The sequence below is a fragment of the Drosophila biarmipes genome, chromosome 3R (genome assembly GCF_025231255.1).
Source record: "Drosophila biarmipes strain raj3 chromosome 3R, RU_DBia_V1.1, whole genome shotgun sequence".
Classification (NCBI taxonomy): Eukaryota; Metazoa; Arthropoda; class Insecta; order Diptera; family Drosophilidae; genus Drosophila; species Drosophila biarmipes.
Window position 1 is genome coordinate 7,904,958 of NC_066616.1, and position 19,599 is coordinate 7,924,556.

Sequence of the window (19,599 nt, forward strand, 5' to 3'; positions counted from 1 at the left end):
TTTATTGAGAATGTATTATCATCTGTGGGGCAATTAAGTTTAAAAACTAATTTGGAACATTTACATTACAAAACGTGGTTCGAATACAAATCTATTAAATTATTTTAGTAAATGGAGATGGACTATTGCCAAAATGTTGAGGTGTGTTAGATTCAAATTTATTAAATACGCATGTGGCGAAAAAAAGACTGCACACTTAATCACAGGCTATATAAATAGGGTATGCTTAAGAAGGCTAGTTACTTTCAGGAGTAATTACGCTCCGTTTTCGCTGTACAATCCGTTGCTCGCGGTGAGCCTTCTGCAATTTGATGAAATGTTGTTCCAGGGCATCGAAATCTATGCCACTTTTGAACTCCAGCGAGTTGCGCTCATCTCTGTGCATAAGATAGAAATTATGTTCGAGAAGCAATTGGTAAAGAATAAATCTTACATGGGATCGTGACCCCAATAGTTGGGTACACATTGCAGACGATTCCGAAGAGTATCAAAGGCTTCGGTCTGCGGCAGCAACATCAGGATGCCAAACAAAGCGTGCGCCAAGTATTGAGCATCCGCGCAATTGTTCGCCTTGGAAACGAGCGTGAGTCGCAGAGGAGCGAAGATTGGGGACTCTATCAACTGAACCAGTTTGTCCAGCTCGGTAAGCAGTTCCAAAGTGATTTCAACATCGGCACTGCAAGGTGATCATTTTATAAGCCAGGAGACTAAAAACCTGCATAAATAACTTACAACAACGTTACCAAATGGGACACATGCTGGTAGCTCTGGGCCAGCAGGCATAAGGAAAGAGTGGATACTGGACAGTGCGCCCAACTCTTGTAGAGGCACTGAAAGAGATCTGCTGACTTCTCGTTGGAAATGTTTCGCAGGCTGGTACGCAATTCAAAGAGCTCTGTTGAGGTGAGCAGAATGATGTTGAGCAACCGCACAACCGTAGACGCAAACTTCAAGTTGGGCACCTCCTCAGCTATTATCTCCGCAAAGGTGCGATAAATATATTCGGCATTCAGCAGTACACACAGTTTTCTGAATAGAAATAATTTCATTACTAAAAAACTCTTTTATTCAAAGAAATCTGAGTGAACTTACCTAATAATTAGACTTGCCCTGGTCTCCAAGATAAGTTTCTCCTCGTTGAAAAGGTTCAATAGGCTGAGTAAAAACTTTCGATAGTGTGATTTGTTGATGTCGTTCAACTCTGGAAGAATATAACGAAATTATTTCAGTTTCATGGGTCTTTTAAAGGAAACTATTTACCCCTGTTATCCTGAGAGTTAACGATTTCCGCCAAAACAGATAGACTTTGGAGGACTACCTCATCCGAGTTGTCCGCCAACGTTGAGAGCAGGTTATTATTTAGGTTACTCGCATGCACGGACATTTCATTTGGGAAATTGGTGAAGAGATGATGGATCCACTTGAGCACCGCGATCTTTGTGTGCATGGAATTGTGCGTTAGATACTGGGAGAGAACGTCCATAATTGAACGCAAATCAATTTTCTCCGCCGTCTGCGTTTTCAGCTCCTTGGTGGACACCAGCAACATCATCGAGTTGTTAACGGATACGGCGCACTCCTTAATACCTTAAAATAAAGTAAATAACAAAGTGATATATCTAAACACCTAAGGAACTTTCTTACTTCTTTTGGACTCCACATTGTACTCCAAACATGGCAATATTGCCGTAAATATCCCACTGGCATAGGGCAGCACATTGGGTCCGAATATCTGGACAAACTCCCGGATCCAGGTGATGGCTATCGATTTGATTAGCTCGTTGGGCGATTGCGCATGGGTTATCAGCGTATTAATGGTGTCCTCCATGCGCACGGATGAGGAGTCGTTCCTTATGGACTTCAGGAACTGACTGATCGTGGTCTCACACATGCGCTGGATCTCGGGCGTGTTGTCCTCCAGCATGACAAAGAGTCCGTCAAGAATTTCAGTCAAATAATTGACCATGTTGATGTCCGGCACGGCGTTCAGGATCGAAATCCATGAGATCACATACTGGCGGGCAAAGGCATCCTTCACGTAGATGTGCTCCCGCAGCAGAGGAATGAAGGCCTGCAGGTTGAAGGTCTGTGAAGACTCCGTGACAATGTCCTACGTGGTAGAGGGGTAATATCAATAAAAAAGTATTTGGAAAGTAGATGTGAGGAAGTACCTTCAGCAGGCGATCCAGCAACTCACTGCCGTCCTTGACCATCTGATCGGAATCGGTGACAAGTCGGGAGAGTGCCGCAAAGAGCTCCGGAAAGAAGGGAATGATGGCGGAGCGGGCCACCTTGACCACGTTGTACAGTGACTCGCAGGCGAAGTAGCGCACACGCAGGTCGGGATCCGAAAGGCAGGTCATAATGGGCGTCACCAGGCCCTGGACATACTTGTCCGAGTCCTGGAAAAGCAAAAGATGACTATACTTTCTGCCTACGAGTCCGATGACTAATGGTTTTACCTTGCCCAGCCCTAATCCCGTGGCAGCGAGACCGATAAGCGCCCCTTTCCGCCTGTTTGCATCCCGTGATGTGGCATAATCCGTGGCCAGCACCTCGATCAGCTTACGGATCTGCGCCGAGTTGTTCTTGTTGTTGAACTCCGTGACCATTCTGGCGGAGAACGGGATTTCCCAATTGGAGTCACAAAACTTGGGTACTCCGTCTGTGGCATACTCACTTCTCTATTTCCTGGGAGGCCAGCTTCCGTTTCTCGTACACCTTGTCGCCCAGGGCCTTGGCGCAGGATTCACTTAGCGGGGCGTACGGCGGCTCCATTCTCCAATCCGTAGTCTAATCAAAATAACAATATTTGTAGGCGGGTTTTCGGGTTGCTCTGCATCTCCTGCCAACAGCTGATTGACGGGGCTGCCAACTCGTGCTGAAAGTGGTTTTGTTGGGCGCAAAATCGTCGCCACATTCAAATAATGAAATATGTATGTGTATACTTGATTGTAGGATTCCATCCAAAAACCATCAAATCCTTTCGTGTTCATCATTTGAAAACAATCATTTTCCAACTAATTACCACTAACATCAAACACCTCATCTGAAATAAAACCCTCAACCCGTTTCAGAGATATAGAAGACTCAGGTTTTTTTAAGTAAATAAATTATGTATTTATTTTCATAATGCTTATCAATCTTATTATATTTTGTTGCTAAGTTAAGACTACATACATACTACAGCTAAAACTATGAGTTTGTGAAGATATGTACACATGATTTTTTCGAGAATGGCAACTAACTAATGTGTATCACTTTGAAGGACTCCAATTAGGAATGAATTGGAATGTCTCTTTGGCTTAGTCGACCTCCTCGACTGTGGGTCCCGAGTAGCCGCCGAATCCACCGGCCTGCTGGCCACAGTTGGCTCCTGGACCACCAGCTGTTCCCGCTCCCGCCGCCTGATGCATCTTGGTCATGATGGGCGAGCAGTGGCGGGTGAGCTCCTCCAGCTTGTGGTCGAATTCCTCCTTCTCGGCGGTGGTGTTGCCGTCCAGCCACCGAATAGTCTCGTTGCACTTATCGAGGACGGAGGTCTTGTCCGCCTCGTCCAGCTTGCCAGCGGGAGCCTGTTCCACAGACTGCTTCACGTTGAAGACGTAGCTCTCCAGGGCATTTCGAGAGGTTATGCGCTGGCGCTGCTTCTCGTCCTCGTCGGCATACTTCTCGGCCTCGCTCACCATGCGATCAATCTCGGCCTGGGATAGGCGTCCCTTGTCGTTCTTGATCGTGATGTTCTTGGCCTTGCCCGTGCTCATCTCCTTGGCGGCGACGTTCAGGATTCCGTTGGCGTCCAAGTCGAAGGTGACCTCTATCTGGGGTACACCCCTTGGTGCAGGAGGGATTCCGGACAGATCGAAGGTGCCCAGTGCGTTGTTGTCCTTGGTCATCGCACGTTCGCCCTCGTACACCTGGATGGAGACTCCGGGCTGGTTGTCCGAGTACGTGGAGAATGTCTTGGTTTGCTTGCACGGGATGCGGCAGTTGCGCTCGATCAGCTTGGTCATCACCCCGCCAGCGGTCTCAATTCCGAGTGAGAGAGGGGCCACGTCGACCAGCAACACGTCCTGAATTTTGCCGCTCTGGTCTCCACTGAGGATTGCTGCCTGGACTGCCGCTCCGTAGGCCACCGCCTCGTCCGGGTTGATGGAGAGGTTAAGGTTCTTGCCGTTGAAGAACTGCTGCAGCAGGCTCTGCACCTTGGGAATCCGGGTGGATCCGCCAACTAGCACAATGTCATGGATCTGGCCCTTGTCCATCCTGGCGTCCGTTAGGGCCTTCTCCACGGGCTGAAGGGTGTTGCGGAAGAGGTCCGCGCACAGCTCCTCGAACCTGGCGCGGCTCACCTTAGTGTAGAAATCATGACCCTCGAAAAGTGCGTCGATCTCGATGGTTGCCTCGGTGCTTGAAGAGAGCGTGCGCTTGGCCCGCTCGGCCGCCGTCCTGAGGCGTCGCAGAGCGCGAGGGTTGGAGCGCAGGTCCTTCTTGTACTTGCGCTTGAACTCGTCCGCCAGGTGGGTGACCAGCCGGTTGTCGAAGTCCTCGCCGCCCAGATGGGTGTCTCCGGCCGTGGAGCGCACCTCGAACAGCGACCCCTCGTCGATAGTCAGGATGGAGACGTCAAAGGTGCCACCGCCCAGATCGAAGATGAGCACGTTGCGCTCTCCCTTGAGATTCTTGTCTAGTCCGTATGCCAGAGCCGCCGCCGTGGGCTCGTTGATGATGCGGAGCACATTAAGGCCGGCAATGTGACCGGCATCCTTGGTGGCCTGGCGCTGAGAGTCGTTAAAGTAGGCGGGCACCGTGATGACCGCGTCCGTGACGCTCTCGCCCAGATACGCCTCCGCCGTCTCCTTCATCTTAGTCAGCACCATCGAGCTGATCTCCTCGGGGGCGAACCGCTTGGCCTCGCCCTTGAACTCCACCCCGATCTTGGGCTTTCCGCCGTCGCTGACCACCTTGAAGGGCCAGTGCTTCATGTCCTCCGCTATCTTGGGGTCGTTGTACTTGCGTCCGATGAGGCGCTTGGCATCAAAGACTGTGTTCTTGGGGTTCATGGCCACCTGGTTCTTGGCGGCATCGCCGATGAGGCGCTCCGAGTCTGTGAAGGCCACGTAGGACGGGGTGGTGCGGTTGCCCTGGTCGTTGGCGATGATTTCCACCTTGCCATGTTGGTAGACACCCACGCAGGAGTACGTGGTGCCCAGATCGATTCCAATAGCTGGCATCTTGTGTGTTTGTGTTTGTTGTTCCCTACTTGGAAGTGGATAGTTGTGCGTTTTCAGCTTTCCTTCTTCTTCTTGTCTTCAGTAATAGCTTCTTGGATGTAACGCTTGTAGTTATTCAACGTAATTCTTAATATTCAACTTTTATTTGCACTTTTTGCAGAATGATTAGCTTGTTCAGCTGCGCGTTTGTTTTGCTTAGCTTTCGCTTAGCGATGTTTTCAGTTTGCTTGTTTGAATTGATATGAGGCTAAGAGAACCGAGCGGCCCTATTTATACTCGGGCGCTCTCTTCGCGAACATTCGAGAGCGGCTCTCTCGAAACGCCGAGAACTGTGTGCCGTTGTTGGCGCGCCAGAGCGAGATGACAGATAGAGAGAGCCCGAAAATTAAGAGAGGGTGGAAATGGAAATTTCTCGACTTTTCCCTGCCCAAGTATACTAACCTATCGCAACAAATGGTTTTATTTCGTGTTTCTGGAAGATTCGCGCGGCTTTGTTTGTTTACATTAAAAATAAATTATTAAAAATAACACACTATTTAAAAGCAAGTTTAAATATAGCGAATCGCTAAACAATAAATACTTGGACCGTAGATGGTTGAGATCTCGGAAACTATAAAGACCGGAACGTTTAAAATAAGCATACAGATTCTAGAGATTCTTGCGCAGCAGATTTGCTCATCGGGGGAGTGGCGCGCCAACTCTAAGCGTTCCAAACGCCTATAAATTGGAAAACATTTTATTTATTACAATAATCATACCAATCACAATATACACAATTTAGGGAGTTATGGATTTCCCAGTTTAGTTTTAAAACTGGCCAGCCCACGTAATCCTATATCATGTTTTAAAGTTGGTACTTAATAGCGGGTATCTGTAAGCCGAGACACTTCTTGTAGCGTTTTCTGCCTTGTTTAAAATAATAAATTCTAAAACACAGAACATTTTCGGGCTAAGCTACTGAAAAGTACCAACCTCAAATGACGTTAGTTATACCCGTTACTCGTAGAGTAGAAAAGAAGGAAGCGTTTCCCACCCCATAAAGAATGTATATTCTTGATCAGCATCACAAGGCGAGTCGATCTAGTCCGTCCGACTTGTCCGTCTGTCCGTCCGTTTCTACGCAAGATAGTCTCTCAGTTTTAAGGATATCGGGGTAAAACGTTCCCAAAAGTCGTCTTTCCTTTACAGGTAGTATATAACTCGGAACCAGCCGGATCGGAAAACTATATCTTATAGCTTCCTTAGGAATAATCGAAGAAAAAGTTAACAAAAATTTTAACTTTGGCGTTTCTTAACATACACCTCCTACTCTTGGAAATAATATTTTTTAATAAGTTCTATATTTCGAATTTAGTTTTATCAAAATCGGACGACAGTATCATATAGCTGTCATAGGAACAATCGAAAAATTGGTAGGAAAATAATTTGAACAGCTTTTATGTTAGAAAAAACATTTTAACTGAAATAGTTCCATCAATACCTATCGATTGACCCAAAACCCCCCACTTCTACGCCCACAAACGGCCAAAACGCTTAAATCTTAAATCGCCAGAGAGTGTGCGAAGGCAACTACTATACACAGCCGCAGGATTGAAAATCTGCTATGATGGTCCGAAAGTAAAAAGTGATACACAAATCGAAAGGAATCGCAAAAACTAAGAAGACTGACAAGTAATTCTAAAAACAAGCTTTTTTTCTTACCAAAATGCCTTTTCAATATTATGGTCTTGGGAACCTCGAGATAAAAAACTTTTGTGCATTGAATCCATACAGAAAAGGCAGATTTTAAAGGTTAATTGTTTCTAAACATCTAATGCTACAGAGTCTGCTATATGTATTTCTCTGAAAAGATAATTTACTTTTCTAAACACTTTACCTGTTCTGAATATTTCGAGATATAAAAGATTTAGGAGTTATAGAAAAAGTTTTTTTTAAAACCACTTTTTGACTATTTTCTTAAAATTGAATCGAACGTTTCCTTTTTCAATTTAAAATTGTTTAGCTGTTGAGATTACTAAATTTTTTATATACAAATCTTTTTGAAATACAAATTACAATTTGGAAGAACTTGAGCGATTAAAGGTGCAACCTCTTCCTGTTCAATATAAAAAAGCAATTCATTGTTTACTTGAATACCCAAAACTAAGCCACAGTAGTTCGATGAGAACCAATTCTTGTTAGATGTTTTTTCCTTAGAAGGGAAACATTTAGAAGTTTGTCATACTAAACCATATCAAACTTAAACAATAAATATTACAGAAAAAGTGAATGGAACTCCTACTGTAAAATTCATTTTTTAAACAAAAAAGAAAACTAACTTCAGCAAGCCGAATATATTCGCCTGATTCTTTAATATATATACATCTATCTTATTGTTGGCTCAATGGAGTACCACTCTTTCTGAACTTTCTCCCATAAATGCTCCTTATTTTTTGGTTGAAAACCACTTAAACGTTTTTTTAGAATGCCCCACAAATGCTCAATGGGGTTTAAGTCGGGTGACTGAGCTGGCCAATCCATAACTTTATTGTCCTGGAACCAATTTTTCGCCAGCTTCGATGTGTGTTTGGGATCATTATCCTGCATAAATTCCAACGTTAAAGGCATTTCATCTTCGGCATATGTAACATAACCTTCTTCATTATGTTTACATAGTCTGTAGCACACATATTGCCTTGTATCCAATAAAGTGGACCAACACCTGACGCAGAGAAACATCCCTATAGCATTATATTGCCACCTCCGTGTTTAATAGTCTTTATGGTGTATTTGGGATCGAATGCTGTGTTTTTGAGCGTCTTACATGGGGTCTACCATCAGATCCAAACAAATCAATTTTTGTTTCATCGGACCAAAGGACATTTTTCCAATTCTGGCGGGTCTGGTGTTTTTTTGCAAAGCAGAGTCGCCTTTCTGTATGCCTCTTGCTCATAAAAGGAACTCTTCCTGCTGAATGCGCTTTTAAACCGTGCTCAATCAGTCTGTTGCGAATGGTGCGACTCGTTACGGATGCGTTCATGTAGTTTTTAAGATCCTTCGAAGAAAGAAATGGCTCCTTTTTCGACTTCATTATATGGCTCGTGTCAAATTTTTTAGAAGTGGATCGCTATCTTCCACGTTTCTACTGTTCAGCTTGATAGTTTTGCAATTTGTCCCATGGATTGGCCTTCTGCCTTTAATTTGAGGATTAGATTCCTCTCTACTATAGTGCAATGTGTTCCACGACCCATTTTGACGCTTTTAACAATATTAAATTATAAATTGAACAAAAAATTGCTATAATAACACTCCTTATAATAAAAATACTGAAAACAATACCCTTTATTTGAATTTAAACGAAGAATAACCACAGATTTCGACCAAATACAACCGCGTTTCTATTATTTTTTCCAACCCAAACACGAGGTCTTCTGACAAATTTCCATGAATAAGAAAAATTGCAAACGAAAAGCGTTCAAAAAGGAGATTGTGATTAAGTACCGTTATCAATGTTACCAACCCAATGGGTTTCATAAATATTCCTAAAGGTAAAACTTAAAAAAAAGACTTAAAGTGAAATAGTTATATTCGTTTTCGTATTTTTTCCATGACTGTATCTCCATTTCCCTTCCTTACCCTTAAGCTGAGTAACGGTTACCCGGTATCTGATAGTCGTAGCACTCGACTATAGCGTTCTTCCTTGGTTTAAAATGGATTTTTATTATTTCTATGTGAGCAATATGATAAGATGCGGATCGTTCCGACTTATATAATATTTGCGAAATAAATGAGACTTTTGGAAAGTTTTCACCTAGCTGAAAAACTGAATGACTAGTTTGGCATGATGTGATCAAGAATTTATATACTTTAAGGGTTCGGAAACGTCTCCTTCACTTCTTTGCAAACTTCTGATTAAAATAATTATATTCTATGCAAGGGCCTAACAAAAACTTCTGATATCGAAAAAAACACATCCTAACGAGGTAAAAGGTCGTGGAGATATTTTTGTGACAAATGTTGTTTGTAAATTCGACTAAATAAATACACTTTATACAATGTTATCATTCGACACGCTTCAATAAAATATACCTTAACGCAAGAAACTGAAATATTTGGCTGAAGCGGGCAGAATGAAAACATTTAAAAAAGAAAGTGTTATAGGTTAGTTATAGCTTTTGTGAAGTTGTTTTAGGCACAACTAGAAGATAATTTTATCGTCACGATAGGACGCTTACTTTTCCCCCTATCTCTTCCGCTAACTGGGTAAGGTTTTACGCTCGCTCGACGCTTGCTCACCATTCCTCCTGTAACTTTGAGAATATCTTGAAATCTTAGGGACACATTCTCGGGTAGGTTGGGTAGACATTTATGCAAAAAAAATCAATTCTAAAATAAAACCCTCAACCCGTTTCAGAGATATAGAAGACTCAGGTTTTTTTAAGTAAATAAATTATGTATTTATTTTCATAATGCTTATCAATCTTATTATATTTTGTTGCTAAGTTAAGACTACATACATACTACAGCTAAAACTATGAGTTTGTGAAGATATGTACACATGATTTTTTCGAGAATGGCAACTAACTAATGTGTATCACTTTGAAGGACTCCAATTAGGAATGAATTGGAATGTCTCTTTGGCTTAGTCGACCTCCTCGACTGTGGGTCCCGAGTAGCCGCCGAATCCACCGGCCTGCTGGCCACAGTTGGCTCCTGGACCACCAGCTGTTCCCGCTCCCGCCGCCTGATGCATCTTGGTCATGATGGGCGAGCAGTGGCGGGTGAGCTCCTCCAGCTTGTGGTCGAATTCCTCCTTCTCGGCGGTGGTGTTGCCGTCCAGCCACCGAATAGTCTCGTTGCACTTATCGAGGACGGAGGTCTTGTCCGCCTCGTCCAGCTTGCCAGCGGGAGCCTGTTCCACAGACTGCTTCACGTTGAAGGCGTAGCTCTCCAGGGCATTTCGAGAGGTTATGCGCTGGCGCTGCTTCTCGTCCTCGTCGGCATACTTCTCGGCCTCGCTCACCATGCGATCAATCTCGGCCTGGGATAGGCGTCCCTTGTCGTTCTTGATCGTGATGTTCTTGGCCTTGCCCGTGCTCATCTCCTTGGCGGCGACGTTCAGGATTCCGTTGGCGTCCAAGTCGAAGGTGACCTCTATCTGGGGTACACCCCTTGGTGCAGGAGGGATTCCGGACAGATCGAAGGTGCCCAGTGCGTTGTTGTCCTTGGTCATCGCACGTTCGCCCTCGTACACCTGGATGGAGACTCCGGGCTGGTTGTCCGAGTACGTGGAGAATGTCTTGGTTTGCTTGCACGGGATGCGGCAGTTGCGTTCGATCAGCTTGGTCATCACCCCGCCAGCGGTCTCAATTCCGAGTGAGAGAGGGGCCACGTCGACCAGCAACACGTCCTGAATTTTGCCGCTCTGGTCTCCACTGAGGATTGCTGCCTGGACTGCCGCTCCGTAGGCCACCGCCTCGTCCGGGTTGATGGAGAGGTTAAGGTTCTTGCCGTTGAAGAACTGCTGCAGCAGGCTCTGCACCTTGGGAATCCGGGTGGATCCGCCAACTAGCACAATGTCATGGATCTGGCCCTTGTCCATCCTGGCGTCCGTTAGGGCCTTCTCCACGGGCTGAAGGGTGTTGCGGAAGAGGTCCGCGCACAGCTCCTCGAACCTGGCGCGGCTCACCTTAGTGTAGAAATCATGACCCTCGAAAAGTGCGTCGATCTCGATGGTTGCCTCGGTGCTTGAAGAGAGCGTGCGCTTGGCCCGCTCGGCCGCCGTCCTGAGGCGTCGCAGAGCGCGAGGGTTGGAGCGCAGGTCCTTCTTGTACTTGCGCTTGAACTCGTCCGCCAGGTGGGTGACCAGCCGGTTGTCGAAGTCCTCGCCGCCCAGATGGGTGTCTCCGGCCGTGGAGCGCACCTCGAACAGCGACCCCTCGTCGATAGTCAGGATGGAGACGTCAAAGGTGCCACCGCCCAGATCGAAGATGAGCACGTTGCGCTCTCCCTTGAGATTCTTGTCTAGTCCGTAGGCCAGAGCCGCCGCCGTGGGCTCGTTGATGATGCGGAGCACATTAAGGCCGGCAATGTGACCGGCATCCTTGGTGGCCTGGCGCTGAGAGTCGTTAAAGTAGGCGGGCACCGTGATGACCGCGTCCGTGACGCTCTCGCCCAGATACGCCTCCGCCGTCTCCTTCATCTTAGTCAGCACCATCGAGCTGATCTCCTCGGGGGCGAACCGCTTGGCCTCGCCCTTGAACTCCACCCCGATCTTGGGCTTTCCGCCGTCGCTGACCACCTTGAAGGGCCAGTGCTTCATGTCCTCCGCTATCTTGGGGTCGTTGTACTTGCGTCCGATGAGGCGCTTGGCATCAAAGACTGTGTTCTTGGGGTTCATGGCCACCTGGTTCTTGGCGGCATCGCCGATGAGGCGCTCCGAGTCTGTGAAGGCCACGTAGGACGGGGTGGTGCGGTTGCCCTGGTCGTTGGCGATGATTTCCACCTTGCCATGTTGGTAGACACCCACGCAGGAGTACGTGGTGCCCAGATCGATTCCAATAGCTGGCATCTTGTGTGTTTGTGTTTGTTGTTCCCTACTTGGAAGTGGATAGTTGTGCGTTTTCAGCTTTCCTTCTTCTTCTTGTCTTCAGTAATAGCTTCTTGGATGTAACGCTTGTAGTTATTCAACGTAATTCTTAATATTCAACTTTTATTTGCACTTTTTGCAGAATGATTAGCTTGTTCAGCTGCGCGTTTGTTTTGCTTAGCTTTCGCTTAGCGATGTTTTCAGTTTGCTTGTTTGAATTGATATGAGGCTAAGAGAACCGAGCGGCCCTATTTATACTCGGGCGCTCTCTTCGCGAACATTCGAGAGCGGCTCTCTCGAAACGCCGAGAACTGTGTGCCGTTGTTGGCGCGCCAGAGCGAGATGACAGATAGAGAGAGCCCGAAAATTAAGAGAGGGTGGAAATGGAAATTTCTCGACTTTTCCCTGCCCAAGTATACTAACCTATCGCAACAAATGGTTTTATTTCGTGTTTCTGGAAGATTCGCGCGGCTTTGTTTGTTTACATTAAAAATAAATTATTAAAAATAACACACTATTTAAAAGCAAGTTTAAATATAGCGAATCGCTAAACAATAAATACTTGGACCGTAGATGGTTGAGATCTCGGAAACTATAAAGACCGGAACGTTTAAAATAAGCATACAGATTCTAGAGATTCTTGCGCAGCAGATTTGCTCATCGGGGGAGTGGCGCGCCAACTCTAAGCGTTCCAAACGCCTATAAATTGGAAAACATTTTATTTATTACAATAATCATACCAATCACAATATACACAATTTAGGGAGTTATGGATTTCCCAGTTTAGTTTTAAAACTGGCCAGCCCACGTAATCCTATATCATGTTTTAAAGTTGGTACTTAATAGCGGGTATCTGTAAGCCGAGACAATTCTTGTAGCGTTTTCTGCCTTGTTTAAAATAATAAATTCTAAAACACAGAACATTTTCGGGCTAAGCTACTGAAAAGTACCAACCTCAAATGACGTTAGTTATACCCGTTACTCGTAGAGTAGAAAAGAAGGAAGCGTTTCCCACCCCATAAAGAATGTATATTCTTGATCAGCATCACAAGGCGAGTCGATCTAGTCCGTCCGACTTGTCCGTCTGTCCGTCCGTTTCTACGCAAGATAGTCTCTCAGTTTTAAGGATATCGGGGTAAAACGTTCCCAAAAGTCGTCTTTCCTTTACAGGTAGTATATAACTCGGAACCAGCCGGATCGGAAAACTATATCTTATAGCTTCCTTAGGAATAATCGAAGAAAAAGTTAACAAAAATTTTAACTTTGGCGTTTCTTAACATACACCTCCTACTCTTGGAAATAATATTTTTTAATAAGTTCTATATTTCGAATTTAGTTTTATCAAAATCGGACGACAGTATCATATAGCTGTCATAGGAACAATCGAAAAATTGGTAGGAAAATAATTTGAACAGCTTTTATGTTAGAAAAAACATTTTAACTGAAATAGTTCCATCAATACCTATCGATTGACCCAAAACCCCCCACTTCTACGCCCACAAACGGCCAAAACGCTTAAATCTTAAATCGCCAGAGAGTGTGCGAAGGCAACTACTATACACAGCCGCAGGATTGAAAATCTGCTATGATGGTCCGAAAGTAAAAAGTGATACACAAATCGAAAGGAATCGCAAAAACTAAGAAGACTGACAAGTAATTCTAAAAACAAGCTTTTTTTCTTACCAAAATGCCTTTTCAATATTATGGTCTTGGGAACCTCGAGATAAAAAACTTTTGTGCATTGAATCCATACAGAAAAGGCAGATTTTAAAGGTTAATTGTTTCTAAACATCTAATGCTACAGAGTCTGCTATATGTATTTCTCTGAAAAGATAATTTACTTTTCTAAACACTTTACCTGTTCTGAATATTTCGAGATATAAAAGATTTAGGAGTTATAGAAAAAGTTTTTTTTAAAACCACTTTTTGACTATTTTCTTAAAATTGAATCGAACGTTTCCTTTTTCAATTTAAAATTGTTTAGCTGTTGAGATTACTAAATTTTTTATATACAAATCTTTTTGAAATACAAATTACAATTTGGAAGAACTTGAGCGATTAAAGGTGCAACCTCTTCCTGTTCAATATAAAAAAGCAATTCATTGTTTACTTGAATACCCAAAACTAAGCCACAGTAGTTCGATGAGAACCAATTCTTGTTAGATGTTTTTTCCTTAGAAGGGAAACATTTAGAAGTTTGTCATACTAAACCATATAAAACTTAAACAATAAATATTACAGAAAAAGTGAATGGAACTCCTACTGTAAAATTCATTTTTTAAACAAAAAAGAAAACTAACTTCAGCAAGCCGAATATATTCGCCTGATTCTTTAATATATATACATCTATCTTATTGTTGGCTCAATGGAGTACCACTCTTTCTGAACTTTCTCCCATAAATGCTCCTTATTTTTTGGTTGAAAACCACTTAAACGTTTTTTTAGAATGCCCCACAAATGCTCAATGGGGTTTAAGTCGGGTGACTGAGCTGGCCAATCCATAACTTTATTGTCCTGGAACCAATTTTTCGCCAGCTTCGATGTGTGTTTGGGATCATTATCCTGCATAAATTCCAACGTTAAAGGCATTTCATCTTCGGCATATGTAACATAACCTTCTTCATTATGTTTACATAGTCTGTAGCACACATATTGCCTTGTATCCAATAAAGTGGACCAACACCTGACGCAGAGAAACATCCCTATAGCATTATATTGCCACCTCCGTGTTTAATAGTCTTTATGGTGTATTTGGGATCGAATGCTGTGTTTTTGAGCGTCTTACATGGGGTCTACCATCAGATCCAAACAAATCAATTTTTGTTTCATCGGACCAAAGGACATTTTTCCAATTCTGGCGGGTCTGGTGTTTTTTTGCAAAGCAGAGTCGCCTTTCTGTATGCCTCTTGCTCATAAAAGGAACTCTTCCTGCTGAATGCGCTTTTAAACCGTGCTCAATCAGTCTGTTGCGAATGGTGCGACTCGTTACGGATGCGTTCATGTAGTTTTTAAGATCCTTCGAAGAAAGAAATGGCTCCTTTTTCGACTTCATTATATGGCTCGTGTCAAATTTTTTAGAAGTGGATCGCTATCTTCCACGTTTCTACTGTTCAGCTTGATAGTTTTGCAATTTGTTCCATGGATTGGCCTTCTGCCTTTAATTTGAGGATTAGATTCCTCTCTACTATAGTGCAATGTGTTCCACGACCCATTTTGACGCTTTTAACAATATTAAATTATAAATTGAACAAAAAATTGCTATAATAACACTCCTTATAATAAAAATACTGAAAACAATACCCTTTATTTGAATTTAAACGAAGAATAACCACAGATTTCGACCAAATACAACCGCGTTTCTATTATTTTTTCCAACCCAAACACGAGGTCTTCTGACAAATTTCCATGAATAAGAAAAATTGCAAACGAAAAGCGTTCAAAAAGGAGATTGTGATTAAGTACCGTTATCAATGTTACCAACCCAATGGGTTTCATAAATATTCCTAAAGGTAAAACTTAAAAAAAAGACTTAAAGTGAAATAGTTATATTCGTTTTCGTATTTTTTCCATGACTGTATCTCCATTTCCCTTCCTTACCCTTAAGCTGAGTAACGGTTACCCGGTATCTGATAGTCGTAGCACTCGACTATAGCGTTCTTCCTTGGTTTAAAATGGATTTTTATTATTTCTATGTGAGCAATATGATAAGATGCGGATCGTTCCGACTTATATAATATTTGCGAAATAAATGAGACTTTTGGAAAGTTTTCACCTAGCTGAAAAACTGAATGACTAGTTTGGCATGATGTGATCAAGAATTTATATACTTTAAGGGTTCGGAAACGTCTCCTTCACTTCTTTGCAAACTTCTGATTAAAATAATTATATTCTATGCAAGGGCCTAACAAAAACTTCTGATATCGAAAAAAACACATCCTAACGAGGTAAAAGGTCGTGGAGATATTTTTGTGACAAATGTTGTTTGTAAATTCGACTAAATAAATACACTTTATACAATGTTATCATTCGACACGCTTCAATAAAATATACCTTAACGCAAGAAACTGAAATATTTGGCTGAAGCGGGCAGAATGAAAACATTTAAAAAAGAAAGTGTTATAGGTTAGTTATAGCTTTTGTGAAGTTGTTTTAGGCACAACTAGAAGATAATTTTATCGTCACGATAGGACGCTTACTTTTCCCCCTATCTCTTCCGCTAACTGGGTAAGGTTTTACGCTCGCTCGACGCTTGCTCACCATTCCTCCTGTAACTTTGAGAATATCTTGAAATCTTAGGGACACATTCTCGGGTAGGTTGGGTAGACATTTATGCAAAAAAAATCAATTCTAAAATAAAACCCTCAACCCGTTTCAGAGATATAGAAGACTCAGGTTTTTTTAAGTAAATAAATTATGTATTTATTTTCATAATGCTTATCAATCTTATTATATTTTGTTGCTAAGTTAAGACTACATACATACTACAGCTAAAACTATGAGTTTGTGAAGATATGTACACATGATTTTTTCGAGAATGGCAACTAACTAATGTGTATCACTTTGAAGGACTCCAATTAGGAATGAATTGGAATGTCTCTTTGGCTTAGTCGACCTCCTCGACTGTGGGTCCCGAGTAGCCGCCGAATCCACCGGCCTGCTGGCCACAGTTGGCTCCTGGACCACCAGCTGTTCCCGCTCCCGCCGCCTGATGCATCTTGGTCATGATGGGCGAGCAGTGGCGGGTGAGCTCCTCCAGCTTGTGGTCGAATTCCTCCTTCTCGGCGGTGGTGTTGCCGTCCAGCCACCGAATAGTCTCGTTGCACTTATCGAGGACGGAGGTCTTGTCCGCCTCGTCCAGCTTGCCAGCGGGAGCCTGTTCCACAGACTGCTTCACGTTGAAGACGTAGCTCTCCAGGGCATTTCGAGAGGTTATGCGCTGGCGCTGCTTCTCGTCCTCGTCGGCATACTTCTCGGCCTCGCTCACCATGCGATCAATCTCGGCCTGGGATAGGCGTCCCTTGTCGTTCTTGATCGTGATGTTCTTGGCCTTGCCCGTGCTCATCTCCTTGGCGGCGACGTTCAGGATTCCGTTGGCGTCCAAGTCGAAGGTGACCTCTATCTGGGGTACACCCCTTGGTGCAGGAGGGATTCCGGACAGATCGAAGGTGCCCAGTGCGTTGTTGTCCTTGGTCATCGCACGTTCGCCCTCGTACACCTGGATGGAGACTCCGGGCTGGTTGTCCGAGTACGTGGAGAATGTCTTGGTTTGCTTGCACGGGATGCGGCAGTTGCGTTCGATCAGCTTGGTCATCACCCCGCCAGCGGTCTCAATTCCGAGTGAGAGAGGGGCCACGTCGACCAGCAACACGTCCTGAATTTTGCCGCTCTGGTCTCCACTGAGGATTGCTGCCTGGACTGCCGCTCCGTAGGCCACCGCCTCGTCCGGGTTGATGGAGAGGTTAAGGTTCTTGCCGTTGAAGAACTGCTGCAGCAGGCTCTGCACCTTGGGAATCCGGGTGGATCCGCCAACTAGCACAATGTCATGGATCTGGCCCTTGTCCATCCTGGCGTCCGTTAGGGCCTTCTCCACGGGCTGAAGGGTGTTGCGGAAGAGGTCCGCGCACAGCTCCTCGAACCTGGCGCGGCTCACCTTAGTGTAGAAATCATGACCCTCGAAAAGTGCGTCGATCTCGATGGTTGCCTCGGTGCTTGAAGAGAGCGTGCGCTTGGCCCGCTCGGCCGCCGTCCTGAGGCGTCGCAGAGCGCGAGGGTTGGAGCGCAGGTCCTTCTTGTACTTGCGCTTGAACTCGTCCGCCAGGTGGGTGACCAGCCGGTTGTCGAAGTCCTCGCCGCCCAGATGGGTGTCTCCGGCCGTGGAGCGCACCTCGAACAGCGACCCCTCGTCGATAGTCAGGATGGAGACGTCAAAGGTGCCACCGCCCAGATCGAAGATGAGCACGTTGCGCTCTCCCTTGAGATTCTTGTCTAGTCCGTAGGCCAGAGCCGCCGCCGTGGGCTCGTTGATGATGCGGAGCACATTAAGGCCGGCAATGTGACCGGCATCCTTGGTGGCCTGGCGCTGAGAGTCGTTAAAGTAGGCGGGCACCGTGATGACCGCGTCCGTGACGCTCTCGCCCAGATACGCCTCCGCCGTCTCCTTCATCTTAGTCAGCACCATCGAGCTGATCTCCTCGGGGGCGAACCGCTTGGCCTCGCCCTTGAACTCCACCCCGATCTTGGGCTTTCCGCCGTCGCTGACCACCTTGAAGGGCCAGTGCTTCATGTCCTCCGCTATCTTGGGGTCGTTGTACTTGCGTCCGATGAGGCGCTTGGCATCAAAGACTGTGTTCTTGGGGTTCATGGCCACCTGGTTCTTGGCGGCATCGCCGATGAGGCGCTCCGAGTCTGTGAAGGCCACGTAGGACGGGGTGGTGCGGTTGCCCTGGTCGTTGGCGATGATTTCCACCTTGCCATGTTGGTAGACACCCACGCAGGAGTACGTGGTGCCCAGATCGATTCCAATAGCTGGCATCTTGTGTGTTTGTGTTTGTTGTTCCCTACTTGGAAGTGGATAGTTGTGCGTTTTCAGCTTTCCTTCTTCTTCTTGTCTTCAGTAATAGCTTCTTGGATGTAACGCTTGTAGTTATTCAACGTAATTCTTAATATTCAACTTTTATTTGCACTTTTTGCAGAATGATTAGCTTGTTCAGCTGCGCGTTTGTTTTGCTTAGCTTTCGCTTAGCGATGTTTTCAGTTTGCTTGTTTGAATTGATATGAGGCTAAGAGAACCGAGCGGCCCTATTTATACTCGGGCGCTCTCTTCGCGAACATTCGAGAGCGGCTCTCTCGAAACGCCGAGAACTGTGTGCCGTTGTTGGCGCGCCAGAGCGAGATGACAGATAGAGAGAGCCCGAAAATTAAGAGAGGGTGGAAATGGAAATTTCTCGACTTTTCCCTGCCCAAGTATACTAACCTATCGCAACAAATGGTTTCTTTTCGTGTTTCTGGAAGATTCGCGCGGCTTTGTCTGTTTACATTAAAAATAACATACTATTTATGAGCGAGTTTAAATATAGCGAATCGCTAAATAATAAATACTTGGACCGTAGATGGCTGAGATCTCGGAAACTATAAAAACCGGAACGTTTGAATTAAGCATTCAGATTCCATAGTGGAACGGAAGCTCGTATCAGCGGAATGACGCGCCCGCTCTTAGGGTTCCAAACGCCTCTTACGCTAAAATTTTTCAAACGACCACATATTTGAAGATGTTTATTGAGCGTGTATTGAAAAACATTTTATTATAATAAAAACCTTTTATTAAATAATAATTGGGATGCAAAACTGTGTACACACATACATATGTATGTGAAAAAAAGTCGCTAAAGTGTACTGCCAAGGAGTTGTGATGAAAGTCGAATAAGATCGAGTTTAGAAAGTTTGTTACTTTTATACATACTTCTGAAAAACCACCCTTAATCATTTTCGAATCCTCAGAGTCCAAATGTTTATAGTAATAACAGCTTTTAAACATTCTTTTCCAAAATTTATTCGAAACAAGGAAAAATACATGAAATTTCAAAAGCTTAGCTCGTAAGTCTCCTGCCTTTTAAACAGAAATTGAAATTATAAATTATAAACTGACAGTGAATACTTTTTTTAAGTCCTTAACAAATGTCAAATGATCGATGAAAACCAAAAAAGGCATTTTTAATTCGCCATCTCAATAATAACAGAGTTTTTTGAAGTCAGAGTTTTGTGAGCAAGTCTTTCAAAACAGCGTGAGTAAATTATTTA

The 19,599-nt window shown here is 44.4% G+C and overlaps 4 protein-coding genes across 5 annotated transcripts; all 4 read right to left on the reverse strand.

The window, feature by feature from the left end:
• Positions 1 to 136: 136 nt before the first annotated feature.
• Positions 137 to 2,861, reverse strand: LOC108027386 (protein VAC14 homolog). Its single transcript, XM_017098821.3, has 9 exons — positions 2,681 to 2,861; positions 2,463 to 2,613; positions 2,172 to 2,402; positions 1,645 to 2,110; positions 1,261 to 1,587; positions 1,093 to 1,201; positions 733 to 1,029; positions 434 to 676; positions 137 to 377 (listed from the first exon to the last, which is right to left on the reverse strand). Exons 1-9 carry the CDS (start codon positions 2,776 to 2,778, stop codon positions 236 to 238), a joined length of 2,064 nt encoding a protein of 687 aa, XP_016954310.1. The 5' UTR covers positions 2,779 to 2,861; the 3' UTR covers positions 137 to 235.
• A 234-nt stretch (positions 2,862 to 3,095) lies between these two features.
• LOC108027274 (major heat shock 70 kDa protein Ba) lies at positions 3,096 to 18,575 on the reverse strand. 2 transcript variants are annotated; one of them, XM_050889022.1, is made up of 2 exons: positions 18,486 to 18,575; positions 3,096 to 5,372 (listed from the first exon to the last, which is right to left on the reverse strand). In XM_050889022.1, exon 2 carries the CDS (start codon positions 5,232 to 5,234, stop codon positions 3,306 to 3,308), a length of 1,929 nt encoding a protein of 642 aa, XP_050744979.1. In that variant the 5' UTR covers positions 5,235 to 5,372; positions 18,486 to 18,575; the 3' UTR covers positions 3,096 to 3,305. The 2 variants fall into 2 exon arrangements, with proteins under 2 accessions (XP_050744979.1, XP_043947549.2); XM_044091614.2 differs by lacking the exon at positions 18,486 to 18,575 and adding an exon at positions 11,936 to 12,038.
• LOC122818137 (major heat shock 70 kDa protein Ba-like) lies at positions 9,646 to 18,575 on the reverse strand. Its single transcript, XM_044091612.2, has 2 exons — positions 18,486 to 18,575; positions 9,646 to 11,922 (listed from the first exon to the last, which is right to left on the reverse strand). The coding sequence occupies exon 2, from the start codon at positions 11,782 to 11,784 to the stop codon at positions 9,856 to 9,858; it is 1,929 nt and encodes a 642-aa protein (XP_043947547.1). The 5' UTR covers positions 11,785 to 11,922; positions 18,486 to 18,575; the 3' UTR covers positions 9,646 to 9,855.
• On the reverse strand, positions 16,196 to 18,488 carry LOC122818135 (major heat shock 70 kDa protein Ba). The gene has a single exon (XM_044091610.2). It carries the CDS (start codon positions 18,332 to 18,334, stop codon positions 16,406 to 16,408), a length of 1,929 nt encoding a protein of 642 aa, XP_043947545.1. The 5' UTR covers positions 18,335 to 18,488; the 3' UTR covers positions 16,196 to 16,405.
• Positions 18,576 to 19,599: the final 1,024 nt, after the last annotated feature.

Excerpts from the sequence above, each read along its gene's own strand:
- LOC108027386 (XM_017098821.3), bottom strand. The coding sequence starts at position 2,778 with ATGGAGCCGCCGTACGCCCCGCTAAGTGAATCCTGCGCCAAGGCCCTG. Across the intron at positions 2,614-2,680 it reads GCCTCCCAGGAAATAGAGAA|AATGGTCACGGAGTTCAACA; the intron begins GTGAGTATGCCA and ends GTTCTCCGCCAG. Across the intron at positions 677-732 it reads TCCCATTTGGTAACGTTGTT|TGCCGATGTTGAAATCACTT; the intron begins GTAAGTTATTTA and ends ATCACCTTGCAG.
- LOC122818137 (XM_044091612.2), bottom strand. The coding sequence starts at position 11,784 with ATGCCAGCTATTGGAATCGATCTGGGCACCACGTACTCCTGCGTGGGT.
- LOC122818135 (XM_044091610.2), bottom strand. The coding sequence starts at position 18,334 with ATGCCAGCTATTGGAATCGATCTGGGCACCACGTACTCCTGCGTGGGT.
- LOC108027274 (XM_050889022.1), bottom strand. The coding sequence starts at position 5,234 with ATGCCAGCTATTGGAATCGATCTGGGCACCACGTACTCCTGCGTGGGT.